At 48.9% G+C, this 13791-nt stretch overlaps 1 protein-coding gene across 2 annotated transcripts in view; it reads right to left on the bottom strand.

Moving 5' to 3' along the window:
• Positions 1-9501, bottom strand: part of PRSS53 (serine protease 53) — a 552473-nt gene extending 542972 nt beyond the window's left edge. For both annotated transcript variants that reach the window (XM_069651910.1, XM_069651909.1), the window contains exon 1: positions 9360-9501. In XM_069651910.1, coding sequence (XP_069508011.1) covers positions 9360-9489 — 130 coding nt within the window. In that variant the 5' untranslated portion in view covers positions 9490-9501. The remainder of the gene's footprint in view (positions 1-9359) is intronic.
• Between the last annotated feature and the right edge of the window lie 4290 nt (positions 9502-13791).

Below are 13791 nucleotides of genomic sequence, written 5' to 3'. Positions count from 1 at the left end.
AGAATTGGGGGGGGGTGGTGAGGCAGCTGCCTACTAGTAAAACCCCAGGGACAGATGGGCTCCCAAGTGAATTTTACAAAGTATACATAGAAGAGGTCCTCCCCCCACTGCTAAAGATGATAAATGAAGCGTTCGAGATGGGACGCTTACCGGAGTCATTGATAGAGGCTGTCATAATACCTCTCCCCAAACCTAATAAACCTGGGCACAGCTGTGGTTCCTTTAGACCCTTGTCAATGCTGAATGAAGACGGCAAGATATTAACTGCTGTCTTAGCAAATAGACTGAAGAGTGTTATTAGCAAATTAATACATCCGGATCAAACGGCTACGTCCCCATAGAAACATTACCAATAATCATAGGCGACTCCAGAGAATCATTGAGTTTGGCAGAGAAAGTGATGAGGAAATGGCAATTGTGTGCTTGGATGCGATCAAGGCCTTCAACTCTGTTAAATGGCCATGGCTGCTGGCGGCCCTGAAGCACTACGGGTTAGGGCCTGGATATGTAAGGTGGGTGAAAATTTTATATAGCGAACTGCTGGCTAGAGTTAAGACAGGATCTGTGATATCGGAGAGGTGGCATCTCAGCAGGGGTACTAGACAGGGATGCCCATGGTCTCCAATGCTCTACATACTGACCCTGGAACCTCTAACAATATATCTGAGGCAGCAATATGACACCATAGGCATCGAGGTGAAAGGGGAGCGGCATTTGATCTCCCTATATGCAGATGACATGCTGCTGTACGTGTGATTCCCAGAAGAAAACCTCCAGTACATTCTGGAAGTGCTTGGGAGATACGCTGTGCTGTCCGGCATAGCGGTGAACCCACAGAAGTCAGAAGTCTAGCTTGTTCCCATTAGGGGGGTACATGGGGATTCCAGCGGAGCGGTTACCTGTATTGCAGGTACCGTGGGCGGTTAGCACATTTCGGTACCTGGGGATAGACATATATCACACCGTGGAGGAAGAGCATAGGTGCAATACAGAAGTAGCCATCAAGAAAATCGAGAAGTGCATGCGGTTTTGGGCAAAGCTGCCTTTGCCGATGATGGGGCGGGGAGCAATGTTAAAGATGGTGGTCCTGCCGAGGCTCCTACACTACTTCGGGAACATACCGTACCTGATTCCTAAGAAGTTCTTCACCAAATTGAATAGCATGTGTAGGGACTTTTTGTGGCATGGCACGCAAAACAGAGTGGCGTTATGGAAGCTTCAGAACTTCCATGACAAAGGAAGAATAAAGCTGCCCAACTATGAGGCGTACTATGTGGCAAGCCAGTTGCAGTATGTCGCCAAATGGCTCTCTGATGAAGAGACCTCTGAACTTAGGCTGTTTGGGCGTGATTGTGCACCTTTTTATTTGAAAGAGATGATGTGGGTACCCAGGGCGGAAATGGTGGGGCGCCCTAAAATGATGCTACTGGGGTGGAAGGTGTGGCGCAGGGCATGTCAAATGATGGAGGACCCGTCCCCATGCTCACCACAGATACCATTAGTTGTATTGACGGGGCAGACGCTCAGCTACGAATGATACTCCGGAACCACTAGGAACCGGCTGGGGTGGCAACAATGGGTGATATTTGGCAGGAGGGCTCAAGTATTACTTTTGAGGGGCTGCGGGAAGAAACTGGGTTGCACGAGGGCCAGTACATTACGTATCATAGAGTGGTACAGAGGATTAAGAGAACATGGCCTGAAACTGTGTTGGAGGAAGAATTAGACGCCACCATAGACGTGATATATGACATAGCTGAGGGGGGTCACGAGATTTCCAGACTGTATGAAATGTTGATGTCTAAAGTGGGGAAGGAGGTCACGCAGTTGAGACTCGACTGGGAAATGGAGGTCAGGGCCCCAATGGGAGATGGGATGTGGGAACGGGCGCAGGGATGTCATAAGAAGGTGTCTAGAAACGCGAGGCTGAAACAGATTCAGCTGTACATAACACACAGGGCCTATATGACGCCTTGGAGGATATCAAGGTTTGAAAATGCAGGGCGGCAAGCATGCCCCAAGTGTGATGAGGAGAACGCAGGCATGGTGCATATGTTCTGGTCATGCCCGATCATAGAGCGATTCTGGAGGGGAGTGAAAGAGAAACTGGAAGAAAAAGGGGTCAAGATAGTAGTGGATACAGTGTGGGCCTGTCTGCTGGAGGGGTTCCCCGGACCACAGAAGCTCAGGCATGTAAGTAAGCTGAGGGATCTGGCTTATGTGCTCGCAAAAATAAGGATTGACATGGGTTGGAAGTCATGCCATGTGCCAAAGATAGAGGTGTGGTGGACAGACTTGCAAAAATGGGCGGAAGCCGAAACCATGGCAAGGCAAGAAGCGAGTAGCACAGGGGGGAGGAGGAGAATGTGTCCCTGATGGCCTGGAAATCACTGATAGCCGAACTGTTTGGGTCATTAGCTGACCTGGCGGAGCCTGAAGAGGAGGGGACCGAACCACAGGATGCGTGAGCTGAATGTTTAATGCAATAGACTCGTAAAGGGGGGTGGGTTAGAGTGAGTAGTGGTTAGAAGTTAAAAAAGTGTAATGAAACTGTTGGAACATGCACTGTTTGTTTGGTTTGTATTGTTTGGCTGTTTGTAAAATTCAATAAAATCTTTTTTTTTTTAAAAAATGCTCAGTCACAGGAAGTTGGCATGTGCTGGAGCTATTCCTTGTGGTATGAAGGGACAGAGAATGCCGCCTCCCCCACGAAGATTGAGTCCATCAGCGGGTGAGTTATGGGAAGGAAGACCACTTGCACTCTGACCGGGAGAGCAGACCACCTACTCTGTAATAGATGTGGTGGGCTGCCCTAGGCAGGGCATTAACCGGAGTACCAGAGGGCCATGAAAATGCAGCCACTGAGAACAGCATACAACAGTCTGATTCTCTGCCGCGATCGGCAGGTTAGCAGACTGCTGTGTAGTTTATAGAGCACCAGATGTCGTTTCCTTCTTCTGCCGGGATCGGCAGAGTACCATGCAGGATGCCTATGAACAGCATATGGGGGGTCACCCCTTTCTCGTAGTTAGGAGACCGGCATCGGCGGATGGGTGGAGTACCCCTTTCTTGTATTTTCAGACAGTGGGATCAGGGGAAGCTTTGCAGGACACTGGGATCAGCGGAGGGGCGGAGTAGCCCTTTCTTGTATTTTCAGACACCAGGGTCAGTGAAAGCTTTGCAGGATGCTTGGATCGGAGGAGGGGCACAGTACCCCTTTCTTATACTTTAGGACACCAGGATTGGTAGAAATCTTTCCAGGAAGTCGTGATCGGTGAAAAAGGTGGAGTGCCCATTACTTTACGCAGCATACCCAAGATGGCAGGATGCCCTCGGAACCATATGGGCACGTGTGGGCGCATTTCCCCTTGTCACCAGTTGTTGTGGCCCTCTCTAACTGGGCCACGTAGTATGCATTGGACAGAGCAGGGCTCTGGGACACAGCAGGGGCCTATGCCCAGAAACTTGAGCCGTATAGGATTAGAACCTTCCTTTATTCCCTCTACAGGATTCTGACCCAGGTTCTAGTAGGTCCTCCCAGAGGCGTTGCTAGGGGGGGGGGCTAAGGGGGCTATAGCCCCTGGCCTTTTGGTTGTAGCCCCGGATAGAATCTAAGGAACTACAACCAAAAGGCTAGCTAGCCCACAGTCCCGACATCAGCATAGCCCCGGGACTTTTCCAGACCTGGCAACACCCCTGGCTCCTCCTCATACTCCCCTATTCCCCATTTGGCGTCCTTCCTCCTGACCCTTAAGGTCGTTCTTTGTTTAAGTTGGTCCGTTCACTGTTCATTTGCAACATACACGACACACCTCCTGTTGGCAGTCTGGACACAGAGTTTACGAGCCAACCCTAGACAGGGAAATCAATTTCTGTCAGGCTCTGTCAAAATAGAAGCAAATCCCTAATTTATAATAATGGTCATGTTTTGAAACATTTGTGTAGTGCATCTCCTGCGCTCCCTATCAGCCGCCTGATCATGAATTCCTGGCTGGCTATACTAACCCTGAAATGCACAGGAACATATGCATTTTAATTGAAAAAACATTAGTTAAGGGACAGTTAAGAGGATCAGATTTAACATAACAAAACCCTTGAAATTCTGCAATGTTGGAAGTGATGATCATCTTAACCTGGCGTAGTTTATTCAGGGGCCCACTAGACCATGTCCACTGTACATATTGCATCAAAAGGTTTTTTAGGCAAACTACCTGTGGCCTTTGGCCGTGGCCACTGTACATGTTCCACCTATAGCTTTCTTTGGGGCCCACTAGCCAAGGCCATCGGCCCTGGCCATGCCCACTGTATATTTGAATACACTAGGTTTCTTTCAAGCCCACTCATTATGGCCGTGGCTGCTGCACATGTTACACCAATAGGTTTCTTTGGAGCCCACTGACTAGGGCCACTGGCACAAAGACCCATTCTCCACTACCTGTTAGACGCGATCGCAACATCATCCCCCAATAATTACAGCGATAATCTCATGGTAATCTTGCGCTAATTACCGCGATAACGCTAGAAAATTAAAAAGTCCTCACAGGCACCTCCCCATGTCCGTCCTTTCTTTTCGCTAGGTTTCCCCACCCACCTCAGTTGATTTGTACCCTTCTGACCCCCTCTCATTACTCGCTTTCTCTCTTTGCTTCGTGTGACACATTTCCATTTCCACGCGCATCTTGCGTTATTACCGCAGTAATCTTATGAGGTTCTTCCGGTATTCCCCCGATAATGCAAACACATCTGAACTATAACTTGCTCCCCAAAGCACTGCTACCTCCCCAACTTCACAGGATATCCTCTTCCCGATTCCCACCTCTAGCCTGATGCCATTTCAACCTTTTTCCTCCTCCAAATAGCTTTTTTGCACTTTTTGTCCCCCGCCCCCAATATTTCCGAGGTAATCGCTTGCAACAAGCAAAAAAACAAATGGAGATTTCATTTCTGAAAAGCCTATGTGCTGCAAAGCACCAAGGGAGATATAAATATATTTTTGGGAGTAGAGGGCAACCTCTTCCTCATCAAATATTTAAAAAACTAGCGAACAGAATATCCCCCAAACCTGTACAGGAAATTAAGTCAACACTGCTTGCCCAAGTTTATTTTTATTTGGTCCAATTCCCTCCAGCAGTTTTTGCACTCCGACATGATAAAATGTGGACTTTTTTCCTAAGGGAAAATGAATAGGAGTAGGCCGAAAACAGTGTTTTTTTGCTTTCTTAATAACATTTTCATACATACAGTGTTACAGTATAGTACAAAAAATAAACTGAACTTTAGAAAAATAGGTTGTTTTTTCTCTTTGAATGTCTCACTCCTGTAAACATCTGTTGTTCGTGAGAGTAAGAGGAGGGACAGAAAAAGGTGGCTTCAAACTACACATCGCCCATACCCATGCTTTAACCACCCCACGCTTGAGCAAAAGTAGCAATACAACATATGTAGCATGGTTTTTTTAATAGCTTTTTTTCAGTTCAGCAAGTCCAATATCTAGAATTAAATTCATATACAGAGGTTTGGCTTTGTCTCAGCAAGACTATGCAAATAGTGAACACATCCCCAACCTCAACAAGAAATGGCAAGGAGGATCCTCTTTTTCCGTTCTGGCCACGCAACTGTGGAACACCCTACCCAAACCTCTCCACCTGGAAGTGAACCAGATGACCTTGAGGGAACAGCTCAAGACTTGGCTTTTCAACCAACCGCTTTGAAAGAAATGAAAAATAATAGCAACTGACTCAAATTGAGCACCAGAAATGCGGGCTAATTTGTGACAAGCAATTTTAAGAAGACTTGGCACTACCATCTGTTGGAAACCAACTTGATTCATGGATTCTTTGGTGCGTAACACTGGTCTGCACCTTAATCTTAGTTAAATCTACAATCAGGAGAGGAGCCAGGAAGGGACAACACTTACCCTCCGCTTTCTACCCCCCTCCTCAATCAACGAACTCCTCACAACTAAAATCTTGCACCCTTACACCTCCCACACCCCTTCAGAGGACCTCCAGATCTAGTGTACTTAATAGATTTCACCCTATTCATCTTCTATCAACAACCATGCTGTCAATATTTGCATGTCACAATCCAAGGGCTGCCTACATGGCTACCCTGCGCAGTCGGTACCAACCACAAACCTAACATCTTCATATCCCAGGCCATCTCCCAGCTTAATCTTCACAATGAATTGGTTGGTTGTCTTCATGACCATCAGTCTGGCTTCAGAGCTGCCGGAAGCACAGAAACTGCTCTCCTGAACATCTGTGAAGACCTGCTCTCAAACCTTGATTCCAACACCCACTGTGTCCGCATCTTACTTGATCTCTCTTCTGCCTTTGACACAGTCAACCATTCCATCCTGCTCAACTGTCTCCGTGATGACATGGGTATCACCGGTCAGGCCCTCGTTTGGCTGATTTCTTTCCTCTCTTATCGACCCTGCCAGGTCCAACTTGGGTCCTTCGTCTCTAAGAAGTCACATTACCAGCTGCACCTCCTCAGAGTTATTCTTCATTTCCTCTCCTTCCCTCAGAGGCTCAATGTCTCCAGAGCTCTGGTGCTCTCTAGGATGTATTATTGCAACAGCCTCTTTCTAAATCTGCCTGCTTCTACTCTCCGCCCTCTGCAACTCATCCAGGACTGCAAGACTTGTCCTTGGCCTCAAGCCCAGGGATCGTATCTGTCCAGGACTGGAATCTCTGCACTGGCTCCCAGTCGCTGCGAGGATTAAGTTCAAAACCCTCTGCACTGTCCACAAGACCTTCTGGGCCCTGGTGCCTCAATGTCTTCAACTCTCTCTTCCTAAATATCTTCCTTCTCAAGCTCTCAGCTCATCCGCATCCAACTCCCCCAAGGTCAGTCACTTCTCCAAGCAACAAGTTGGTGGTAGATCTCTTTCTTCAGCTGGGGCCTCCCTCTGAAACTGCCTCCCTGCCCACCTGGAACTTGAGGAGAACCATCACTGGTTCCGGAAGCACCTCTAAACCTTCCTCTTTGCTTCTGCTTTCTCTCGTCCTCACCCCTGCTGATCTCCTGGCTGAAACGGTACTGGTAACCTGGCCACCCTCTGATCTCGGGCCCAGGTCCCCTCCCCGCCAGTTACACACCTGCACTGCCTCCCTGGCAACCCCTGCGCTTGGGGACTGTTTCTGTATCCCTACACTCCCCCACCAGCACTTGACACCTGATGTCTGCACTTTTCCTTGCACTTGCCACCAGCTGGCCGTGCTTCGCTTATTGTTTTATTATTCTATTACCCCTTTTACTGCCCTGTCCCCGCTCCCACTCCGCACTTCTCCTCCGCTTTCCTCTGCACTTGCACGATCTGAATGGCACTTGGCCTAGTAGGATCGCTGTCTCTGTCTTCCCTCTGTTCCCCCTCCCTTGCCGCGTCACGCTCTATCTTCCCTCTGTTCCCCCTCCTTTGCTGCGTCGCGCCTTGTGTATAGGCATGTTATGAATGCCATATCATATCATATCGGCAGACAGATAATGGGAACTTCCAACCGCCATCCATCAACAGTAAAGGTTTCTGTACATACATTCCTGCTATCTGACTAACACACCATGGTCTCCTTTCTAACAGAGCCATGCGCAGCAAGGCCAACATTATTGGCAGAAGGGCACTATCTATGCAAGACCACTTCACATTACATCAAATTTCCCAGAAATTGACTATTGTGGTGCATTTAAGCCGCTCTAGCATTGAAGAACGGATGGGCAATTTATGTTTAAAAAATGGTATGCTATTTTACAAAGATCCCATAGAGAGCAGTATGCCAGGCAAGGCCTCATACATGAATGAACACATGGGGCCTCATTACGAGGATGGCAGTCGATAGAAAAGTGGCAGTCATTCTGTTACTGCCACTTTTCCCGCACCAGCAAATTACAAGTTTGGCGGATTTACCACTGACAGAATTACGGAGTGGTAATTCCACCGGTTTTTGGAGGAAAAGTGGGGGATTTACTACCAGCTCGATGCTGGAAGTAAATCCTCCCCTTTTCCTCAAACAGTGGAATTACCACTCGGTAATTCCACCAAAAATCCACAATGGAGTCCTAGTTACTCCCAAAAAATTGGGATTTAGACAGTCTACCACCAGTTGTAATCCTGTATTATACCCACTGGACCAAGTGGCGGTAATGATAGTTCCGTTTGGGGGTATTTTGGCAGATTTACACTCCAAAGTACCACCACACTCGTAATGAGGCCCATAGTATTTACCTGCGGCTCCCTAAATCTCATGATCTCACGGCTACAGAAAGTGCAAAATGCTCCAGCCAGAATTCTTTTCACATATAAAAATATGATCACATTAAATTGGAATTACCCTCTTTACACTTGGCTTCCTGTAAAAAAAAGTGGCGATGGACAAAATAGCAGATCTTTAATTTCTAATGTAAATTAGACATAAACATTCTCTCCTGATTGTCCAGAGCTCTCAGACCAACCTTCCTTCTACGTTTTAGAAGTATGGAATAAGAAATTCAAACTTCAAAGTCTTTTACCTTCTTCTACTTCATTCCTGTAAAAGCCTTAATTGGCTGTAAAACAAGTAAATACAAAAATAAATAATAATAATAATAATAATGTTTAGGAGCATGTGCCTGGTTTTTAAGTCTCCAATACTGGAATTCCAGCTGCCGTTCCACCAAATTGAGTTTGCACACATCCTTAAGCTCTAACCAGGATGGACAGCTCGTCATACCTAGATATCTGAAAGAAAAACCGGCCCGGGGAAGAGGAGGGGGCTTGTTTTTTTGCAGTTCAGGCGATTAGAATTTGGAATACTCTACCACTTCCACTCTGCAGAGTGTCCAATTGACCTGAAAACAGCTTGAAACCTCTCCCTTTACCTTGGCTTAGGCCAACGATTGCTCCCATTCCCACTATTCACCCTCTCTATAGCGCAAAGATACCCTCCCTCGGGTGACCGTGGCTTCAAGAAACACCATGTAACATAACATTGCATTTGAAGGCAATAAAAAGGGCGGGCAAAAGGACTAAACTGGGACAGGGCTGTTTTCAGATTTCAGCTTTTCAGGTAGTATGCCATAGTAAGAGGATACAGAGTTCCCCTGTTGTCGTCCAAGCTGCTGTCTGAAAGCATCAAATCACCTCACACAATCAAACCCTACTTTGCAGGCATTCCAATGATAACGCTGGCGTCACAGGCCTCGAAAGCCGAGATACGTCACGCCTCGTGCAGTCTCGGATGGCACAACTACTCGGGAGGGGACAGTTCTTACAGACTCTGCTTCCTCTGGTGCACAGGTCCCCAAGGGCTGCGGTTCATAGGCTCAACTGTCGGCTCTCGGCGTGGCAGCCCGACTTCCCGCCCGCCCACGTGACTCACCTACTATGCAGAAGGCCAGCAAGGTTCCCAGGTAGCTCCACATGGTCCGTGAGGCGGCGCGCGCTGGCAGAGCCGGGATTCCCAATCGGAAGCCTGTTTTATACCATCCAGGGAGCCGTGTCACTGGCATCACTGCTGCAAGAGGGAAGGCGCAGCGCCCTGAGGGGAAGCACGTGAGCACACCGTTCCCATTTCTCGACAATCCCTGCCCGTCTACAAGTATACACGCCCTCCCTCTTTACTGTGGGCGAAGGCTCTCCACACCCTCCAAAGACTCCGTGCGATTTTAATTGTTGCCACCAAAGCCTTTCCCAAAATGCTGAACGAGAACAGAAGAGTAACCCCTGCAAGGTTACATTGTTACGGACAGTCTGAGAGTATAGGCCCAACAATTGGGCAACGCTTTGTCTAATGAATATTTAGAAGTTCTGGGTCTAATTTCTTAGAAGTAGCACAAACACAGTTCACCACAGCACAGATTTGTAAAAAACCTTAAACAGGTTAATAAACAAAAAAAAAAAATATTTAGAAGTTATGGGATATGCGGGTTGAAGGCAGCATAACGTCTCCATGCCTAGGGAATTCCAAACAGCTCCAATTTGTTTTGTGGTCCTTGTGGCTCAGGACATGAGTCAAGGAAGAGCAATGGGTGTGGTCAACTTGGATTCTAACCAAGCCATTCCCTCTCATTCACACAAGTCAACAGAGTAGCTCGTGAGTAGATTCGAGGTTGCTGAACTGGGTTAGGAGCTGGCTAAAGGACGGAAAAGAATAGCCTGGGTGAACGGATTTAGCTCTGGGGAGAAGGAGGGTGCTATCCAACATAATGATAAATACTGGGGTCCCTTCTGTTCCAGGTCTTCAGCTGCAACATTGCAAAGGGGCCGGTAGTTCATTTTACAGATGACACTAAGACCCACGACAGATCCGATATCCCACAACATACGCGATTTAAGAAGTCATAAATGTTGGCAAAGAAAAACCACCTAAGATCAAAAAACAGCAAAGGGATTTTTTAAATCATCATGTGCAGCAACGTCAACATTTCCAAACAGTGTCACCAGGAAGTGTTAGGATGGGGAGAGAAGGGTGGAGGGAGCGAGAGAGAATCTTAAATTTGCTAAGGATTTTAAATTTCGAGGAGGGGGTTGAACATATTATGCCATTAGCCTGGATCTAGAACAAAGGAAGAGAGCATCCATTGTGTATGGGGGGGGGCATTGGTGAGAAACAACTTTGGAAAATGTTTTCCAGAAAGGGTGATAAATGACTGTCACCCTCCCCAAGGGCTAGTGCTTGATGGACGCTGGGGCCTACTCACAATGTCCGATCAAATACTCACCTGGGAACTGAGAAGGGGCTGTGATAGTGCATTAGGCAGGAGAATGGCCAGTCCTAATGTGCTACCAGCCACCTCCATGCATGGTGATTGATGCTGAAAACTGAGCTAAATACAGACACCTCAAAACTGTTGGGCTCAGGAGCAACCAATGTGAATCTTTATTGCTTTTGGCAACTCGTGCTCGTCACAAACAGAAAGGGACATTTTTGGTAAAGGGAAAAGGCATATTCAGTACAATAAAGGGAAACCTTAAGGGCCGTGTCATAAAATGTAACACAAGTGGGAGTCCTCGGAAGGGAAAGTATACAGGCTCACAAGGGGGAAGCATGCGGGTGGGACAAGCAGTACGCCACACGGAATTGGGCAGTGCTCATCCTGGGCTGAGGCAAAGCACAGACCAAGAGTTGTTCAGAGCGCATGCTGGGGAGTGTGGCTGCACACAGGTTCCAAAGGGGAGCTCTGATGGGGCACCACACGTTCTCAGACAAGGGCAGTGCGCAGGCTCAGACAGCCACACAACAGAGGGCGCATTAACTGAGGGTGAAGCTCTGGAGTATAGTGACTTTTTCAGGGTTTCTCCGGAGTTCCTCATAATGTTGAAGGTTGTGGGCTGTAATTTGTGTTCTGGGGTGGAGGGCTCATTGGGCACGACGTGCCCTAGTGCGCTAAGCACACTTACAGTAGTGAAAGCAAAGAGGTGGGGGGCAGCGTCTCCAGAGTGGAAGCCACCCCCCTACCTCCACACTTGTGAGCCCTGGCTCTCCTACCATACCTACCATGGTCTCCACTCACCTGTGTCATTAGACACTGTATCTCAATCCATCCCTGGGCACCAGATCCCACTGCCACACTCCTCCAGAAGCTGCAGCCTCACATTGTCCCTTGAACATCACTGATGCGGTATCCAGGGCCACATCAGGACCAGGACAACACAATGAAAACACTGCCATGAGACCCCCCCCTTGCAGGCATTATCAAGGAATACAACTGGAACAGCCGTCCATACTGCATATGCGCTGTAAAGTGATCCACCAAGGCGAAACGTATATGTGCTCCTAGGTGTGATTACATGTGCTCGCACTGGCTGAGGACATGAAAGCGCAGGATCAAACCTGAAAGTGGGCTGAGCAAATAGCCTGGACTGGGCAAACGGCCTGGAGGGCAAAGTTGTGCAACAAATTGCAGCAGCAAAAAGTGTAAAGCAAAGAGGAGGGCAGACAGGAGGACGACACGCAGTCCACCTACTAGACGTGTGGGTCCGCGCCCCTTCTCCACACCTCAGCCGTGTGAGCAGAAGCCAGGATGAAATGAAAAGGAAACTTTGGTATCAACTCTCGCCTTCTCCCTCCCCCCCCTCCCAAACATATCGCCAGGGGATTGTCGCAGTGTTCATGTCTTTTTAAGAGACCGACGCTGTGTCACGTTGGTAGCATCACGTGACGGGGAACGCAAGGGGGAGGGAATGTTCTAGTCAGTTAATGTTGTGCAAGGAATAAAGCAAGACGTACGCACAACCTTGGCGTGTCTGTCCTCCTTTCAGCGGCCCATCCAGGCTTAATAACTGGTGACCAGGTGTTCTCCAGGACCGCCTCCTCCTCTTCCTCCATCTTCCGGCAGCGATCCCGATCGGAAGCACGCCGCAGGCACCACCAACCCGCCGGTGCCCGCGCCTGATTCCAGGCCCACCTCCTCCTCCACATCCAACTGACTGATCCCGGCCCGCCTTGCGTTGCCCGCGCATGTGTGATCCCACACCCTCCCTCCTCCTCCTCCACACTGCGACCCGATCATGGCCCGCAGCGGCGGACACCTGAACCCAGGCCCGCCCTCCCTCCTCGATACACACGGCCACGCGAATACTACCATGTGTGCCGCTGGCGGCCAGCCCAGCCTGAGGCCGCTCTCCTCCTTCTCCTCCACTGCACACGTGCAAGACACGTGCCCAGCAGCACGCCTGATCCCAGGCCCAAGCCCTTCTCAATCCAAGCCAGGCCTTAACTCCACGTGGCCCATCCTCCAGCGACAACTCCACGTCGGCAAAGACAACTCGTCCAGGGTGCACGTGAAGTGCCCCCACACATCGACTGCACGGTAATCCGCCAGCGGTCGCAACCGAGGCCCAGGAGACTATGGCAGACTCCTGAGGAAGGTGGGTGATACCCTGCACCAACGACCAAAAGTGACATACACCCTGCTCACCACCACCAACGCACCATGAGCTCGACCCAAGATCAGCAAGCTCCAACCCCTGCCGCTCCTACAGGGAACACAGTGACCACGGCATGGCGCACCCCCCCCCTTTCTCCATGATGCCACAAGCGGACAAGGGCCCAAGATGGGTTAAATGGTTAGAAGACTTTAATACCTTCATAGATGCCGCGGGAGAAGAAAAGTCACCAAGACTACGCAGTATGTTTCTAAACCTTGCAGGAAATGACATTAAGGTTCTGTTGAAAAGCATTCTGACGGCTGTGAAAGCTGACTTCCCAGCTCTAATCGCGGCACTGAATGGAAGACTGGTAATTGAGCCCAATAGGGACTTTGAAAGATACATATTTAATCAGTGCACGCAAAGGATCGACGAGACCGTCGACGAGTTCATCACCCGCCTACGAATAAAAGGAGCAAATTGCCAATTCCATGCCTTCTCACTCGATGAAGCCATACTTTTGAGAGTGATCGAAGGATGTGTATCCGAGACCCTAAAGAAACAACTCCTCAAAAAGCCGATCACCATAGAAGAAGTAAGTCAGATGGCTAGGATTTTAGAAAGAGTTGAAAAACAAGTGTCACAGATAACAGGCACCGCTTCGAAAAAACAGCACAAGAACGGAACGGTAGCGGCAATGCAGTCCAATGCCACCAGAACAACGGAGAGAGTCCTCAACCCCAACCATTCAATGATGCCGAGAACCCAACGCCAATGATACCGCTGTGGGATGACATTCCCTCATGCAGGGACTTTCCCCGCACTGTCCCAGAGATATGGCAACTGCGGCAGAGAGGGACACTTTCAGTCAGTCTGCAGGGAAGGCAGACCATTTCCGACACTAATACCACCTGTCGCCCCTCAATTCAAAATACCCAACA

Source organism: Ambystoma mexicanum, chromosome 3p (genome assembly GCF_040938575.1).
Source record: "Ambystoma mexicanum isolate Mex_15411 chromosome 3p, UKY_AmexF1_1, whole genome shotgun sequence".
Lineage (NCBI taxonomy): Eukaryota > Metazoa > Chordata > Amphibia > Caudata > Ambystomatidae > Ambystoma > Ambystoma mexicanum.
The sequence above is the reverse complement of the archived record's forward strand: the minus strand, read 5'-3'. Positions and strand labels throughout refer to the sequence as shown.